This window comes from Macaca thibetana, chromosome 20 (assembly GCF_024542745.1).
Source record: "Macaca thibetana thibetana isolate TM-01 chromosome 20, ASM2454274v1, whole genome shotgun sequence".
NCBI lineage: Eukaryota > Metazoa > Chordata > Mammalia > Primates > Cercopithecidae > Macaca > Macaca thibetana.
The window spans coordinates 42,513,207-42,531,956 of record NC_065597.1 but is presented as its reverse complement, the minus strand read 5'-3'; the positions used below and the strand labels follow the sequence as shown (position 1 = coordinate 42,531,956).

The following is an 18,750-nucleotide window of genomic DNA, read 5'->3' as shown; positions in this document are numbered from 1 at the left end:
GTGCCCATCTGTCGAGATGGCATCGTGCCCTCTAAAGTTGGTTGGCCCCCCGCCCTAGGGCATGAATGACAGGCTCCAATGGGCAGACGGGCAGCCCGAGGCTGATTCCAAGTGCCATCTCTGCCTGGAGCTGGGCCTTGAGGGGAGGCTCCCCAGTCCCCACCTGGGCCTCCACACACTTCATTGCTCAGGCGAGCTGACCCTCAAGGCTCACGAGGGTATCTGAGCACAGCTGGGCACAGACTTCTGTTTCAACACTACCCCTCCAGTGCCCGCTCCTCTCTGCTCCTCTGTGGTGACCAGGGAGAAGCCATTGCTCACCCAGGGCTGTCCAGACCAGCAATAGTATCATGCCCCAGGAGCTGCATGCAGCCTCCACGTCACCCTCTGGAACGCCTGCCTCGCTGGGAGGGGAGGCCCACTCAGAGACCCCTGTGCCCAGAGACCTACCCTTGGCTTCTAAGGGCTTTGAGAGTCGTCTCTGACCCCACTGCCTCAGCCCGCAGGCTGCAAACACAGGCACTCGTCCACTGGCAGCTATGTGTACATGGGGAGCCTCAGTTTACCCATCTATGACAAGGACCTCATGCCTGAGGTCCTAAGAGGCTGCCCACATGAAGGCTTATGGTCAGGTTCCCAGTAAGTACTCAGGAAATGCTGTCTCATTTGTACTACTTTGGGGTGAGGGGCTCAGGCCTGTGCCTTGGGCCTTCTAAGGACAAGGAGTGTGTCCACCCCAGCCTTCTCCCAAGGCTGACCCCAAACTGCCACACATGGCCCCTCAGGAGACACAGCTGCCCCCAGTGGTGGCAGCAGTAATAATAATGTCAATGACAACAGTGATGATGATGATGCCACACCTTATTAGGTTGGGAACACCCTTGCCCCACTTGACAGTAAATAAACCAAGGCTTAGAGACACAGACTAACTGTGCTCATAACACAGTAACTTACAGTGAGCAAGGGCAAAGCTCAGGCTCCATGGTTCCCCTTAATGTCATGTGGGGGCCCAACTGTGGGGCTCTGTTGTGTGTAGCACTTATGTTGTATTTAGTACACAGTATGAGTGATATGATATGATGCAGCACTATACTATACTATATACTATACCATATTACTTCATATCATATTCCACAAACACATAAGAAATATTCTGTTTGTCCTTATTAGCTTACTTTCCCCTCCCTGCAACATGTGAGGGGCTTAGTCTATGCCTTTGTTTGTCTCCAGCACCTGTGCACAGCTGGCACAGATCAGGTGCTCAGTAAACACTTGCGGGCTAGATTGAGCACGTCCACACATGATTGATTGAATGAGTCAATGAACGCATTAACAGAAGGCCCACCACCTCCAGACCATAGGCAGAGCAATGACTACATGGACTGGGGCTCACCTACCTTTGACTCTGAGCCAGACCCAATGCTGGGAGCTTTTCAGTCATCACTGCCTTCAGCTCCCCCAGTACCCAACAAAGAAGGGATCTTCAATAACCCTGGTCTCCTGAAAGCAAGAAAAGGCCAGTGACTTGCTCACGGTCATGGAGCTGCTTGGTGGCAGGGCTGGCATCTGAGGCCAGACTGTGAGCTCCACAGCATGGGCACGGCATTGCCACAACATGCGGTCACATTCAATAGAATTCAGCCTGTGCTGGGCTCTGGTTTCCTGCCCTAGTGGGAAAGGCAGGAAGCACAAAGTGATCCTATTGGAAAAGGGCCACAATGACCCTCAGCGATCCTTATATCCTAAGTGCTACAAAGTGCTTTACACACGCGAACTCCATCTTCACAACAACCCAAGGCAGCAGGTCTTACCCCATTTAACAGATGTGGAAACTGAGCCCAGAGAAGAATAACATCTGCAATAGGAAATGATGGGCGGCAGGGCACAGTGGCTTACACCTGTAATCCCAGCACTTTGAGAGGCCGAGGCAAGTGGATCACTTGAGGTCAGGAGTTCGAGACCAGCCTTGCCAATATGGTGAAACCCTCGTCTCTACTAAAATACAAAATGAGCCAGGCCTGGTGGTGGGCACCTGTAATCCCAGCTACTCGGGAGGCTGAAACAGGAGAATCACTTGAACTCGGGAGGCGGAGATTGCAGTGAGCCGAGATCGTGTTACTACACACTCCAGCCTGGGTGACAGAGCGAGACTCTGTCTCAAAAAACTAAAAAAGAGAATAATGGCGATGGGGAGACCTCGAGGGGTCAGCAGCCAGCCAAACTTTCAGCCCTCCCCAGGCTCCTGGCCTCACAAGTGACTGACTCCAGCGTGAGCAACAGGTGCTCACTCTGGAACCACCACTGGGTGTCAGCCAGCAACTCCAGGCCACGCCCAGCCAGGCCCTGGTCTCCCAACAGAAGTCACGTTGACAAGGACTGGGCAATCTCTAAAGCAGGAGGGAGGAAGATGCCGCTACTCACAGAAAGCGCAGCCAAAGTCAAATGCTAAGTAATGCGCCTAGAGCACTTTTGATTTTTAATTATTATTAGTTATAATTATCTGGCTGGATCCAACAGCAGCAGTACAAGGAGACAAGGAAACGGGCCTCTTTGGTTACCCATCTTATAAGGACCAGGGATTTTAAAAATGGGCTCCCGGAATCTGTGGGTTTCCCCCCTCTTTCTTTTCCTCCTTTCCTGCTTGTGTTCTCTTTCTGACTTTGTAGGAGCTCAAAAAATACGTCAACACATATGGGGAGGGAGGGAGGGAGAGATGGATGGATGGATGGATGGATGGACGGATGGATGGCAGGCAAAGGGTGCCTTCACTCTCCAAAAACTCACATCAGAGTGGAGAGTTTGGTATAGACATAGTGACTTACAATAGATATTGGCAAAGGAATCAGGAGGGTTAAACCAAGGGCTGGAGAAACCAAAGGAAGGAGAATCAGAGAGGCTTCTCAGGGGAGGAGGCGCTGGAGCTGTGCTGACGCATTAAGAGAAAGAAAGGGTACTTCCTGCAGGCGGATGGGCAGGTGTACGTGCATCTAGGTAGCCCTGTCTCGATCTCACTGGGTAGGCAATGCAAGGCCAGCCCAGGAGAATGATGCCAGAAGGCAGTGGCCGTCTGTCCTGCTTGCCCCCATCTAGTACCTCTGCCCTTTTATTCTGTTCCGTGAATACCCCATATCTGCTTGGGCCTCAGATACTTGGTACTGGCTCTTCCCTCTCCTGGAGGATCCCCTAACTCTTCCCCACACTGGCTCTGCAACTTCCAGGATTCGGCTGAAATGCCAGCCTTTCCTGACCTCCCAAAAGACACACACACACACACACACACACACAGATAGACACAAATGCACGCACACACACACGCACATACACACACCACTCTCCATCACAGTACACCGTTTTATTGTCTTCAGAACTCACACTCTGAAATCTCCTAGTTCATATATTTACTGACTTATCATCAGCGTCTCCCAAAGCATGTCAGCTCCATGAAAATAGAAACCCTGTCTCCTTGTTCCCAGCTCTGTCTCAGGCCCTGAGGTGGCGCCGGGAGTAGGTACTCAGTAAATGGAATCAGGGCAAGGGCCGAATCAAATGTTCTCAAGGGCTAGGAAGGAAGGGTCCCAAGGGAGCTGAGATCCCGCCCCTGTCTCAGAGAGCCCTCCCTCTGGCTGGGTACCAGGACCCAGCCTGGCAGAGCCCGGCTCACCCCATCGGAAGGGCTCCGGGTTGCTTGTTAGAATACCTAGCTCTGCTTTTAATCAATTGTAATCATTTAGCTGAGAGCAGCATGATTAGGCACACACAAGCAAACAGCGTGAGCTAATCCTTTAAATGCGCCGGCTCAACGCTGGGCTGGCCGCTTTGCCACCGCGGGCCCGGCTCACAGAATCGCTTCCTGCAGCCCCTGGCTTTGTCAATGAGGGAGTCAAAATTCCAGGGCGTGGCGCTGGTCCAACACCCCAAAACTGGCTTCATCAAGGACAGGTGCGTGTGTGCGTGCACACAAACATGCGCTGCGAACCCTGACGTGCCCTGGCAGGCAGTGCCCTGCAGCTCTGAGATCCCAGAAGTTCTGTGTCTAAAAAGGCATCTCTCTAGTTCAAGTTCTATTCCCCCATGATAGGACCAAGCAAGTCACAAAGGGGAGAAAGGTGGCAGCACCAGGAGCCTGAGGTCTTAGGAAGTCCCTGTCTCCATGATGACAACGAATCCTTCCTCTCCCCAAGCCCAGCCTAAGCCAAACCCATCCTGATGCTCATTTGCAAGCAACAGGGTTTGCACAGTCCTAGCCTCGAGCTGCAGCCTGGCAAATGCGGCCATGCACATCCCTGGCCCCGTGTGCACAGGCCCCATGGTGTTCCCACCTGGGCTCACCCAGGAGCAATTTTTTTTGCATCCCCTGTTACTGCTACTTGTGCTACCTGCTTGGCCCAACTACTAAAATAGTTTCTGGGTCCCCTGACAACGAAAGCTTTTTATAGTTCAGCACTGCAGGCCTCATTTAAATCTATTAGCTCATATAAATGGCAATTTATTTAAACTTTGGAGGCTTTCTGTTTGCCTTGGTGGCAAAGACAATTCAGCTTTATATGTGGCTCTGCCATTTGCAAATGACCCTGGGCAAACTACTTAACTTCTCAGAGCCTTAGTTTCTGTATCTGTAAAGGGGGATAAGAGTACCTTGTTTATAGGGCTGTGCTGACACAATCCATGCAAAATGCTTAGAACAGAGCTTGGCCCACAGCACAGACCTAGGGCCCAGGGGTGAAGGCTGTGAGAGTTGTCTCTTGTACAATTTCAGGGGAGCTTGTCCACTGTCTAAGTCCAGCCCTGTATGGCTGGTAAGCCGCACATGACCCTCATGCATGCATCCCCGCAGTGAGGATGAAGAACAGGAAGCAGCAAGGCTATTAGGATGGGGAGATGGAGGCATCATCCGTGCCCAGTGTCTGTGGGCACAGAGGTGCCCATGGGGATGCAGAGACAGCTGGGCTGGTGGGCAGAGGCTGCCCCTCCCCTCAGGTTGGCTAACCGCTGGCATGGGGCCGATAGGGCCCCAGGCTTTCATCTGCTGAGGCCTGAGGCTGGGAATGCAAGGCCAATAGCTCTGACATTTGCAGGCTGTCCTGCACCCCCAGTCAAATCTATATACCACCCTTCACGGTGCCCGGACATGGCTCAGAAATAGAGGGTCCTGAGAAAAGAGCCCAGGCCAAAGGCGCTCAGAGAAGTAGAGGAAGGGGGACCCGAAGCCCCGGCCCTCTGACCCCCATTCCATGCCCTTTATGCCCCGTCTCACTGCCCTGGGTACCTGGCTCCTCCCCATGCCCCAGTGTGGGGTCTCCTGTGCCCACAGCCCTGAGGCTTGGTGGGATACCGCACAAGGAAGGACTTGGAGTCTCACTTTGTTCAAACTCAGGCCAGAAATCATGAACGCAGAGCAAACTCCAAGGGGAGGGAACCCCCAAAGCCATCTGATCCTCAAACTGCCCAGACATCAATGTCAGTAATAACAGGCAGCGTCTGCTATGTGCTCTGTGTGCCAGCCACTGTGCCTAGGGCCTTTTGCAGCTGAACTCTTAAGTAGGAACTACTCACACCCCTGCCTTAGAGATAAGGAAACTGAGGCTTACAGCTGTTGCATGACAGAGCAAGGTTTTAAATACGGAGCTGCCCTCACAAAGACCCGGCCACTCCCTGCTTCACTCTTGGCAGCATTTCAGACACCATGCATTGTTTGTGCACTTCTACCAACAGGGACCTCAGCACTTTCCATTTCTAGACAGTTTTCCCACATACTGCAAATGCACAGTGTCCATCCAGGTCATACACTCCTTCCCTGAACAGCACCCTGAACTTGCTGGTTTATATCGCATGGCTCTACCCCCGGCCACAGCTCACTGGAACAGGGTGGACAGCTGACCCAGGCTCACCTACCAGATTCCCCTTTCCAGGGATCTAGCACCTGTTGCCTGAGGGCTGGCTGCCACCACTGTCACTATCTCTGGGGTTTCCTGGGTGTTCCTTCTGGCTACCCATGTCACCAATCCTCACACTAAATCCTCTCTGTTGAGCTACCTAGGGTGTCTGTCTTAGCTGAATTGACAGGAGCTGTGGAACCTTGACCACCTTCCTCCTTGTGCAGAGGAGTCCAGAAAGTCAGGCTGTAGAGAGAACAATAAAAGCCAGAAAGAGGCAGAAGGCAGGGACCAGGCAGTCTTAGAGAAGACAGAGCGTTGCTGCCTTATTTAAGTGACACTTGGCTCTGGGAACAGGGCTGCCAAAAACCCAACACTGCTTCCTGATCTTGGCATCCAAAATCCATCCATGTCCCTACAGCTTAATTTCCCTTCTAACTTGAGCCAGGTCCAGAGAGTGATGCCTGAGCCATGACTATCGAAGACCAAAACCCCTGCTCTGAGTTGGTGCCCACTGCCAAAATTCTTGGGACCACCCGAAGCAGTGAGAACCCCTCCAGGACCCAGAGTTCTTAAAATGCTCGAAGACAACTGTCCCTGCACTTCTTCTGCAACCCATCCAAGTCTTCTCCTGGTTAAACAGACACAGGACAGACTCCTCGAGGTCAGACTGGATCCCCTACTGCCTGGGTTTTCAGGGTGTGGGGTGAGCGTGGGCAAGTGTATATGTGGGCGGGGGTACAGGTATATGGACCAACCTTAGTCTCCCCTATTTCTTTCTTTTTTTTTCATGCTTTCGGTCATAGGATTTATTTTGTTTTGTGAGATTGAAAGCTTTAAGCTACAACAAAATGAGAGAAAACTTTGTTTTTTTTCATTGTTAGATCAGGCCAGTTAATGGTGAGTTTCTTGGTAATATCCTTTCTCCACCCTGTGGCTTCGATGTTATCACTTGGGCTACTTTCACTCTGTGACTGGTTGTTGTTACTACTGCTGTCTTCTGAGATAGATCTGCTGCTTACTGTTCCCGCTTTACTCCAAAATCTCTTCATTTTATTCCATTTAAGACTAACAATAGCAATTAAAATGAGCAAAGGTAAAAAACATGTAGAAGCTGAGGAAAAGACCATTGTTTTTAGGAGCAGCATGTCGTTTTGGAAACAAGGGTACACTGTTTTCTACCATAAGCCAAAATCCGCCATCGACACTTCCTCCTGGTGATGATATCGCCGGCTCACAATCTGGAGGAGCGTAACCAGGATCACACTGACAATGGAAAAGTTCCTTGCAAGCCCCATTCTCTCTGCAATTTGTGTTATATCTTGTTATATTTATGTCACTAAGATATTTGCATCCTCAGAATCTACATACCCTGTGTTGACCACATGCAGTTATAGCTTCTGCATAGATCCCCCATTGTTTTGAACCATTTCTTGCATGTGCAGACAAACACACATGACCCCCAAGGTAACTATATTGTATATCAAAGTCTGTCACTGGTACTGGTTCTGAATGTGTCCAGTCCACAAAGAATATCATAAAAATGACAACGAGAACCACAGTTTCCAAATTTGTCATTTAGAAAATTCACTTTTTCTGTACACAGAACACTAGCAGACTTAGAAAATTTTCCAAATAACTGTGCACACTGTCTATCTCTATCTCTGCACACTCCTATAAAGCAATATCTAGTCATATTACTGCCGTATTCTATATCAGCAGCTTTCACATCAGGTACACAAAACTCAGATGTTCCATTGCAAAAAAAAAAAGTCTCCCCTATTTCCCTGTTTCTTCCCCCCAACTCTGACCTGCAGCCACTGACAACTACTGGTCTGTTTTCTATTGTGATATATTTTTGCCTTTTTCCAGAATGTCATGTCAATAAAACCACACAGCATGGAACCTTTTGAGTTTGGCTTTTGTCATGTGGCATTTGAGATTTATCCATTGGGCCAGGGACAGTGGCTCACACCTGTAATTCCAACACTCTGGGAAGCCAAGGCGGGAGGATTGCTTGAGCCCAGGAGTTTGAGACCAGCCTGGGCAATATCGTGAGACCCCATCTCTAAAAATAAAAGTTAAAGTTAAAAAATTAGCTGGGTGTGGTGGTGTGTACCTACAGTCCCAGCTACTCAGGAAGCTGAGGTGAAAGGACGACATGAGCCCTGGAGGTTGAGGCTGCAGTGAGCCATGATCACACTCCTGCACTCCAGCCTAGGTGACAGGGCCAGACCCTGTCACTTAAAAAAAAACAAAAACAACAACAACAAAAAACAAGATTCATTCACATTGTTATATGTATCTGCAGTTGTCTTTTACTGCTGAGAATGTACACATGACCTGTATGAATGTAACATATGACCCCATCTTTTACCCATCCTCCAAATAAGGGACAACGAGGGGGCCTCCGGTTTGGAGCCATGACAAAGCTGCTATCATCATTCATGTAGAGGTATTGGTGTGAGTGTAAATTTTCCTTTTTCTTGGGTAAACACTAAGAGTGGGATTACTGGGTCTTATGGTAAATGAACGTTCATAAGAAACTGACAAATATTTTATCACATGGCCGTACCATCTCGCACTGCCACCGGTAATGTGTGAGAGTTCCGATCCCATCCTCACCAACTCTCAGCATTGTAAGTTTTTCGTTTATGTGGGTGGCATCAGGCTATGGTTTTCACTTGCCCTTCCCTAATGACTAATGATGTTCATTTTCTTTGGTGAGACATCTGCCAGAAGATTTTTACTCTTTTTTTGGTTGTTCCGTGTCCCCTCTCATTATGGAGTTTTGAGAGTTCTTTATATAGTCTGGATACAAGTGCTTTATTCGATATGTGATTTGCAAATATTTTTGCCCAATCTGTGACTTTTCATTCTCTTAACCACGTCTTTCAAAAGCAAACTTCTTATATTTTGATTCAGGGTGTAAATCAGGTAATATCTGTCCTCTGCTTGGTTTCCCATCACGATAGAGATAAAATCCAAAGTCCTTCACTGTCCTGAAAACCTTGCCATGATCTGGGCTCCATTGCCTCTGCCCCAATTCACTATGCTTCAGCCGCACTCTGCCTTCTGTCATCCTAGCCCTGGCAGCCAATGGCCACAGGGCCTTTGCACTCACAGCTCTCTTCCACACAATCCTGCCTTCATGCCATCGGGCCTCAGCTTGCATGCCACCTCCTCAGGGAGGCCTTCCCCGACCACACTTACCAAGGAATGTCGGACTTCACTCCCCCAGCATGCTCTAGCCCATTATCTGGTTTTATTTTTTTCATGTCATTGGCTCTTACTGGAAAGTGCTCATCAATCTCCTAGAATGGGGACCTCATGGGTATTTCTTCATCTTTTCGCCACTGTTTTCTCAGGTGCTAGAAACAGGGCCTGGCACATCATGGGACCTCCACATACTTGCTTCAAACAAATGAATAGGAAAGCTAGTTCCCTCTCATGTTCCTAATCATTCTATTGTAAATTTGCAACAGTTTGTCCAAACTCCTTTAAATTAATCTCAGCCCTCCGAACTTGGAATCAAAGAGGACTCACACCTCCCTCATACTGGCAACCGTGCTCCTGTTAAAGCGTCCTAAGAAAACACTACGTTTGGAGGGAGACATGTCAATGTTGACAGAGACCAAGCCTGTCGTGATTTAATTCTACCTCCTATACTTCTATTCCTGCAGCAGCACTTCCTGGTCCTACAGTGAGCTCAATCCTAAGCCTAGAATCTTCTCAAGCCCTCACAGCCCATAGTCCCTTGTGCCTGCAAATACCAGGTTCCCGGAATTTCCGTGCATGACCTCAAACTAAACATGGCCACAAGAAACCAGCAAGGGTAGAACTCTAGCTGGCCTTGCCTCCCACTGCCCCACCCAAACCCCCAGCTCGTTCCAAGAAACAGCACACTTGCCTGTTCCACCCAACCAGGGCTTTCCAGCTCCAGCTTCTGTGTAGGGACAACGAACACTCCAATGCCTGAAAAACCCTCCTCTCAAAAACCAGAAAATTGCTATTCAAGTTACTTAACGAGAGCTATTATTTGCATAGATTTGGCGTTGCCACAACACTTCCATATTTAAACGGTCTACAATTAAAATCATTAATTGCAGAAAATAGTGACTCGTTAAGGCTGTAATTTAGCGGTTTCTCAGTATTTGAGGATCTGACTTAAAGGTTAATGGGATGACCCAGGAAACCACCAGCTGACATGAACCATTCTCAGGTGAAGTGTGGCCCACAGCTCAAGATAGGTGGGATCGAAGCGAGCTCCAGATTGAAAGCAGCAGCTTCCCACCACCTCTGCGCTTATGAGCTAGGCGCCCAGCCTGGTGACACTGATGAAGCTCAAAGACGTCAGGACGGGAAACCTTCTCTGGGAATAATCTTAAGGCCAACAGAGAAGAGACCTCTTGGCATTTGGGACAATACAGGGGAGCCAGGCAGGAGCTGAGCAAGTCCAAAGTGTAAATAAATCGTAGTTTATATGCACCAATGGGTTTAAAAGAGGCCTGACCTGTTGGACCATAGAAAGCTTCCTCTCTCAGGGGACCCAGGCCTATTTTGATAGCTGAGCCATGCAGGTAAGGCAGGTAGGATAAGGCGGCTGCATGGACTGCACTTGGGAGAGGGTGCACATCCAGCACACGAGCAGGGAGGCTTCCTGGATGGCACCAACACCCCACACATCCTAAGCACAGCGACATCGGCTCAGTTAGTGGATCAATGGGGAGACAGCAGTGGCATGGTCACGTTCACTAGCTCAGTGGTGGCCTTTTGGAAGTGGAACCCCCTCTCTGGGCCGGGTCTGTATAATTGGTTTCATAACTCTGTCCCACACTGTGACAATGGGATAAAGGCCTCATGTACAATACACATATTTATGAGCACCCTAAGCATGAAAAGAAACAGGCTTTCCGCCACACCAGCTGGATGCTCCTCGGGGCCAGCCCTGAGCTCAGCCTGCCCAGCCCTGGCATGGGGCCAGCCTATGGAAACAGGACTTGACCATCGAATGGTGAATCCCGCCGGCCCCCACATCCTCCAAGGGCCTGTTTGCATGTCCTCCAGGCAACAGCCACCAACAGCTGTGCAGACAGGCAGGCCCAGGCCTGGCAGTGTGGGTGGGCCGCAGCACAGTAAGAAGGGGGCCCCCTACAACAGGCCACAGCTGTGCCCCTCTAACCCCAGAGACGGGGGCACCACTGTGGTCATTCAAGTGACTCTGCACAGGGTGAGTGGCCCCAGCCTTGTAACCTGGGTGGCTTGGAGACTGCTGCATGCAGGTGCGGCAGTGGCATGGGGATGAGGGAGGGAGCTGCTGGGTGTGGGGGGTCTGTCCTGGGGGGCCAAACTGGTGTGTGTGAGTCCTTAGGGCTCCCTTCTCCTTCCAGGCAGAGGGTAGAATTCCCTGCCTCACCCACTCGGAGGTTGGGCATGCCCGCGGGGGTCACTCTAGTCCATACAATGTGAGAGAAGGTGGCAGGCATCATTTCTGAGGGGAAACTTGAAGAGCTGGTGCAGAGGTCACCATCTCCCTCTTCTCCCTGCCTCAGTGACTACGGAAACGGGGACACACATGGACCCTCGTGGGTCCAGGTCACTGAGTAATATCATGAACAGAGTCCCTTCCCCATCACCTGCTTGGCTATGTCATGGGCAACAAACAAACCTTTTGTTGAGGATAGAGAGACCAAGAGGACGTTTGTTATTGCAGCCTAACCTACCTGTATCCTTTCCGACAGGCCCATTCTTGGTACGTGACATTTCAGCATGTCCGTCTGCGTGTACGTGTGATCTATCTGTGGACGTGAGTGTGGTCCTTCTTTTGGGGGTGCAGTGTTGTGCTGCATGTGTGTGGTATTCCTCAGTGTGCGTGCTGTGTAAGTGACATCTCTGGGCATAGGCACTGTGATAGGAACTGTGTGTATGCACCTTCCCTCTGCGTGTGTGATGCTACAGTCCAGGTACAGTGAATGTGAGATTTTTCTCTGTGTGTGTGCTGTATTTCTGGCGGGCATGTGATCTCTCCAGTGTTACAAGAATTTTTTGCAAAATCCAGGGGGAGAGAAAGCGGTTTCACTTGGGCACAGATCTTGCTCCTTGGAAAAATCAGTAACAGGTGAGAAGGGGCCCCATGGGATTCCAAGGGAGGCAGCTGGGAATGCCTGGGAAGACCGTCGCAGCAGCTTCCTTTCCCAAGGTCCTCTCAGCTACCACAGGCTGGGGATGAGGATGCAAGGAAGTTGGCTGAGGCCCCTGTCCCTTGCCTGAGGGCCACATTGGTCTCAGGACCTCTGGTGACTGCCTCCAATTTGGGGCACTTGGGCACCACGACTCTTACTTTTCTGGCTTTTCTGGGCAAAGCTGGAGGCTCCAAAGCCCCAGAGCTAATTTCTGTCCCCACACAGCCCCAGGACCCAGCCACAAAGACAGCATGAGCTACTAGCCACAGAACCAAACTCAGTCAAATATCATTTTACAATAGACGCAGGGAAATGGAATCCCCAGGAGCAGACAGGACTTGCCACGGAACACCTCAAACGTAAGCTTCTGACTCCTGCTCTGGGTTAGCTGGTGGCAGTTGGTTCTTTTGAGAACGCTGGGCCGGCAGAGGCCAGGGGGCTGACACTCCATGCCTGCCAGCCAGGAGGTCAGTCCCTGATTGCAGACCTGCCAGCATAAGATGCCACCATCTTGCCTTAACCCTGAGACCCTCGGTGCTGACAGGGGAACCGAGGACCATCAGGCGGCGTGGTACAGCAGATGTGGGCACCCACCTGCAGCTCAGTCTGGAAGAAGAACTTCTGAGGGCACTGCGAGCAGTCGTAGATCTTGTCCTCCTGCCCGTGCACGGCAAAGATGTGCTGCTGCAACTTGTTGGCCTGGACAAAGACTAGACACAGACACGGCCGTCAGGGCCAAGCTCAGGACACCAGCCCAGCCTCTTGAGGCAGCTGCCCCCGACAACACTCGCAGGCAGGGATCACTGTGGTGTAGGCACAGTCAGCCAAATAGTGGGCTACTGGGAGCATTCTTAGCACCTACTAGAGGAGGCTCGAGTTAGATAAGCTGAGCTCTGGTAGTTAGTGGCTGTGCAACCTTGGGTAAGTCACTTAACCTCTCTGGGTTCCATTTCCTCACTCAAAAAATGAAGATTATAGTATGTCCCTGGCCGGTGGCTGGGAGGATCAAATGGGTTAATACTGATAAAGTGCTTAAAAGATGGCCTGCCACAGACAAATGAATGCTGTCCTCCTCATCCCCGTCATCAACAGCCAGACACCTACAGGGGCGAGCTCCTTGAACCTCCCCCAGGCCTGTAGGACAGGTGCTATTATCCCCATTTTATACAAGAGAAAACTGAAGTGCCAGGAATGTTAAATGGCTTGTCCAAGGTCCCACCACTAGCAAGTGGCAGAGCCTAGACTTGAATTAAATAAGCTCAGCACAGGGTCTTGTACAAGAAGTTGCTCAACCAACACAAATTCCTATTTTTATTGTTGTCAGCATCCTTGGGCCCCCACACAGAGGCCCCCGTGTCCTGGGTCGGCAGACAGGCAGCTGGGGCCCCTCAGTGCCAGCCTCAGAGTGTGACAGTGACAGATGGGTGGGGGCTCCTGAGATGAGGGGGAAGAAGGCATCAGGGTGCTCAGGGACTCTTGGGAGCCCCAGGGGTGTGTGTTTGGGGGATTTGCCCCAGACTGGATACCCCTGGGCCTGGCATGGAGCAGGTCTAGCCCCGGCTTCCCGGTGGCAGGAGTCCCGAGGTGGCCCCGGCCCTGGGCACACACAGGAGGCGGCCCAGAGCAGCTGTGTGTCTGGGAGGTGAGCACTTCAGAGATACCCTCCCGCCAGGCGTCCTCCCCAGGGTGGGCTTCCTGCCGTGGCAGACAGCAGATGTCGGGGGAGGCAGGGAAGGCCAGGCTCTCCCACGCACACCGGCTGCCATCTGGGCAGCAGGAGGGGGCCGGCAGAGCCCCTGAGACTTGCCTCGGGCTGGGACAGCCATTTGCCTGGGCTGGCAGCCAGTCCTGGGGCTGGGGACTTGGCCAGCAGAGCTGCCCTTGACCCCTGCATCCTGGAGCACGGATGGGAGCTAGGTAGGCCAGGGAAGAGGGGAACCAGGAGTATGTGAAGCTGGGAGCCCCAGCAGAGCTGAATAGAGCTCAAGGCTCAGGGAGACAAACACAGGGCCTGGGAGGGGAAAACTGCAGCACAGGGTTGAGGCTGGGTTGGACAAAGGGCTTCTAGCCACTGTGTGCAGAGGGCGAGGAGAGGGTGCCAACCAGCCTGTTGATGAGGAGAGGCCAGAGAGCACTGAAGGAAGGCTTGTGTCAGCTCTGAACTGAGGGACGTGGGGCAAAGGGCCTGTTAATCCCTCAGGGTATCCCCCATGGAGTCCTGGACTATAATAGGTCTGCCAAGGAAAGAGGAAGAGCACACGCTGGGATTCTGAAACAACAGGACAGGGCTCCTGCGTCCATTTCTCTCCCCCGAGGGGCACACGCTGGGTACCTTACCTGTGAAACACACAGGGCATTTGAAGGTGCCGCCCATGCCCTCGAAGCTGTGCTCAATGAGGTGACAGAGGAGCTTGGCCGGGGAGTCGAACATCTGGTTGCACAGCTTACACTCATGGTTGATGCCTTCCTCTGAAAGGAAAACCCGTGACCAGTCAGTGACCAGGATGCCATGTCCCCCAGACAGGTGCCCACAAGGCCTCCCATAGACCCCAGGGCTAATCCCCCTCCAATCCCCAGCACCAGGCTTGGTGAGGGGACCGCAGACACCAAGACTCATCCTGGCTCCACATGGCCTCACCCCTAGAGGCTTACAGACCCCAGAGGACCGGCTCCAAATATCTGGCCCTTGGAGGTGCCATTTGCTGTGATTTCTCCTGCTGATCAAGCAGCCAGGTGTGCAGGCCATGGTCAACAGCGTTAGTCCCAAGACTGGGTCACTGTGCAGAGGCACCCAACTTGAGGCACCAGATGGAGAAGGTGGTCCAACCAGGATTTTTAAAATTCCAATCAAATATTTATTGAGCATGTACTACGTGCCAGGAACTTTGCTCTAAGGATTCTTTAGGCAACTAAACAAATCATGTCTCTGCCCCCATTCTGGTGGTGGGGTAGACAGATGATAAACAAAATCATCAGCACATAATGCAGTGTCAGGAAGTGATGTGAATACGTGGTGAGAGCACTCTAGGAGAGGGGTGGGGGCAGGGCCCTGAGGTGGGTCGACGCCGTGCTGGGCGGGCTTAAAGCCCAGCATGGGAACAGAGTGCCTGAGCTCGGAGGGCCAGGAGTGAGGTCAGAGAGGCCACAGGGATGCAAAAGAAGGGTCTTGTCAGCCCCTGGAGCACTTTGGAATTTTACTTCGAAAGTGACGGGCAGCACAGAAGATATTGCACCAAACGCTCTTTTTATCTGCTTTTCTTTTAAACAAATGGTCTATGCAGTGGATGATGGACAATGGGCAAACTTGCCATCCTGCTTCAGATCAGAACACAGCTCCTCCATCACCCCACCTGGGAGCCGCTGAGACCCCAAACCTTCACCCAAAGGCGCCAGAGGACACACAGCGCCTGAGCACCAGCCTTGCCAGCGTGGAGGAGGCTCAGAGCCCTGGTGTCCTTGCCCACAATCGAGCAGCACCAGGTTCAAATCCTGGCTCCTCAGCCCCACACAGCATGCTGTGGGCACTAGCTCATGTGCAGTAAGATGGGGACAACCTGTCCTCCCTGCCTCACGGGCTGCAAGAGGACAGAGGGGCCCAGGGGTCAGTGGTGGGGATGGGGAATCCCCTGGTTTGAGCCTCACATCACCTGGGGTTGGAATCCGGCCCTGCCCCTTACTGGGTGATCTTAGACAAGTCACACAACCTCTCTGTACCTCAGTTTCCTCTGTCTGAAACACTCCATCACAGCTTTTCTCTTATAGTTGCTATGAGAATTAAATGAGCTAATACATGCACAGGGGTCTGGAACAGACCCTGGCACACGGCAAGTGCTCAATAAATGTTTACTGCCTGGCATGTCAGTGTTGGTGAGAGTATTATCTGGGACAACCAAGGACACGGGTTCCCCTTTGGGCTCCCCCAGGGAACCAGCCTCACTGAAGGCGCCAGGTGCTCTGATTTGCCCTTAAAGGCAAGAATTAGGTAGCAGAGGGGTTCTGCCGGTGGCAAGACATGAACACAGATGGGCTGAGGCTTCTGGCGAGTCCCTGGGTCCCCAGGCCCTGGCAGGGGCTGGCAGAGGCAGCAGGCATTCCCCCCGGCCCAGCCATCCCCCGCACCCCCGGGCACCCCACTGCAGAGGCACACACACACACGTGCACACACAGGTGGGCCTGCCCCACATAGCCCACTGGCTGGAATCTACCGGGTGTTTGTCATGCCCCTGGAGCCCTGGCAATTAGGCCACATACACCCGACAGAGACTCAAACAGATCTTCCATTTATACTAGCGGAACAGGAATTCATTGACAAGTTTTGGGACACAGGGCAGGCACAGCACGCTTGCCCTGCAGGCCCCTTGCTCGTCCTCCGCCTCCCTTGGGGAGACTTTCATCATAATTAGAGATGGCCTCCAGTGTGGGGGGGCTGCCTCGAAAGACCCTCCAATGCATCCCCTGCCCCCTGCCCAGTGCCTGGCACAGGGTGTAGGATCAAGGAATGAAAGAGACTCCATCCTTAAATGTGACCTTAGTAGAATGAGGACACCCCTTGGACATTAAGGAGGGAGGGGGTATGTGAAGTTGACAACTGTGCAGAGTTTTCTGTAAGAATAGTTTATAACATATTTCAATCTCAGAAATAAGCCAGCTTGCTCGGAAAACTGCACTTCTGGGAAGAAGAAATGGGTTCAGAGAATTAGACCATTTACTCAAGTAACACAGCCAGATGGGGGTGGTGCAGAAGAGGATACAAAACCATTCCTATATGCATGTACCCCCGCCACCGTACACCACCTCCAGGCAGCCTTCCTTGACTTGCACCCCGCCACCGTACACCACCTCCAGGCAGCCTTCCCTGACTTGTACCCCGCCACCGTACACCACCTCCAGGCAGCCTTCCCTGACTTGTACCCCGCCACCGTACACCACCTCCAGGCAACCTGCCCTGACTATTCCAGTTCATGAGCACACACACACACACGCACACACGACTACCCCCTCACTGGGCACAATGACCCTTGATTCATGTAACCATGTGAGTTTTTCTGACCCTGGCAATTAGGCAATGGGCATGGATGATGTTTTCTCCTCCTGTGGCTTGAAAAGCATCAGGCCCCTCCTGGGCTCACCTGAGGGAGGGGCTTGGACATACTCACAGAGGAGAGACACCCCCAGGCGGGGCCCTCTCTCCCTGCCCAGCTGGGGGCTCTGGGGGCTGAGATGGCAAAGAGGATTTACTGCTCTCTGCCGAGCGGGGGTCTTTAGCCACTTGGCTGTGAATGGCGGTGTGCCCATCTGATACACAAACACCGAGAGGACAAAGAAGCCTCCTGCAACTTATAAATCAGAGAAATCATGTCTGACAGTCACTTTCCGTTCTCCGAGTGCCGAGCAATTCATCAGCCGGTCCCCCCTGATTCATAACCACAGCTACACCCAGCGCCCACGTTCATAAATATGTGCACAGTCAGGCAGCCCTGGAGCTGCAAGCCGTGCGGGGCCCGAACGGCTACCATTTAAGCAGATCACAGCCCCAAACCAGTGTCAAAGTAAGGTTCCAGGCTAATTAGATCAAGAGCCCAACAGACCACTGTGTGTCTCGGGACCCTTTCCTCTCTCTCCCCCAAGTGTTTTAAGAGAGTCAAACCTGGGGAAAGAGGGGAGGAGAAATAAAACAAGCAAAAAGTGAAAGTGAAGGGAGGGGGTGGAATAAAGCCTGAGGGGTTCCCGCAGAGCTGGGACTCGCTCCCACTCAAGGCAAGACCTTTTGATTTGCAAATCTTTCTGAAGACGAGGCCTTCTCCCCACTGGAGGGGTTCGAGGTACTCCCTTGGGTGTCCATTACGTGTACCTCTGCCTATGAAACCATCCAGGAAAACAGGGGGAGGGCCGGGGAGGCGGAGAGGGCGGGGAGGGGCTGCCCTAGTTAGTGTGACAAACACTCCTTTGCGTGCTGGTGACCCAATGTGAGCCAGCCCATGGATATTGATAGAATTTGCTAGCACCATCACTCTCACCCCGCAGGCGCTGACAACCTCTCGTTCCATCCCAAGATGCAGGGTCCGCCGATAGCGGCACCCTCCGAGAATCACTTTCCTGAATTATATAAGATCGCATGGTGCTCGGCCGACACCTTGGAGCAGAATGACAAAGCTGTCTGGGAGCCCGCAGGCCCCTCCGCCCCGGCGTGGGGACTGGAGGATTTTGTGAGTTAAGACGCACGATCGCTTCCCTTCCTTTTCGGTGCCTTTTTTTTTTTTTTTTTAAATAGCACATGACAGGCATCCATAAGAGAGACCCACACAACTCAAGTGAATTATGCAGCCCCGCTCATTTGTAAAGTGAAATGCAGATTTCACCTGCTGAAATTCAGATCTTGCCTCCTGTTCCCTCTAAGTCGAGGCTGGCACAAGGAAATCTATTGATTTATTATGATTTAAAAAAAATAAAAATAAATAAAAACCCAAACTGCCAAACAAACAACCCGCCAAGCACGAAAATCCCAAAGTCCCTGTCTCTCCTTTCTCCCTCCTCTGCTCAGGAATAATAAGCGTTAATTTTACACTTCATTTCTCAAAAAAATAATAGGATGTGCTTTTGCTTAAAACCAAGTCAGCCTGCTGGAACCTTTCAGGCTGAAACTGTGTCAGCCCAAAAGAGGAGCAGAGGGCTTTGTGGAAGAGCATCGTGCCGAG

At 51.9% G+C, this 18,750-nt stretch overlaps 2 protein-coding genes across 5 annotated transcripts in view; both read right to left on the bottom strand.

Moving 5' to 3' along the window:
• The window catches only part of CBLN1 (cerebellin 1 precursor), a 680,545-nt gene that overhangs the window by 232,524 nt on the left and 429,271 nt on the right, over window positions 1-18,750 (bottom strand). The window lies entirely within an intron of this gene.
• ZNF423 (zinc finger protein 423) overlaps window positions 1-18,750 on the bottom strand; it is a 365,398-nt gene that overhangs the window by 20,085 nt on the left and 326,563 nt on the right. For all 4 annotated transcript variants that reach the window (XM_050774809.1, XM_050774810.1, XM_050774811.1 and 1 more), the window contains 2 exons: window positions 14,393-14,524; window positions 12,650-12,765 (listed from right to left, as the gene is read on the bottom strand). In XM_050774809.1, the coding sequence (XP_050630766.1) occupies window positions 12,650-12,765; window positions 14,393-14,524 (248 nt within the window). The remainder of the gene's footprint in view (window positions 1-12,649; window positions 12,766-14,392; window positions 14,525-18,750) is intronic.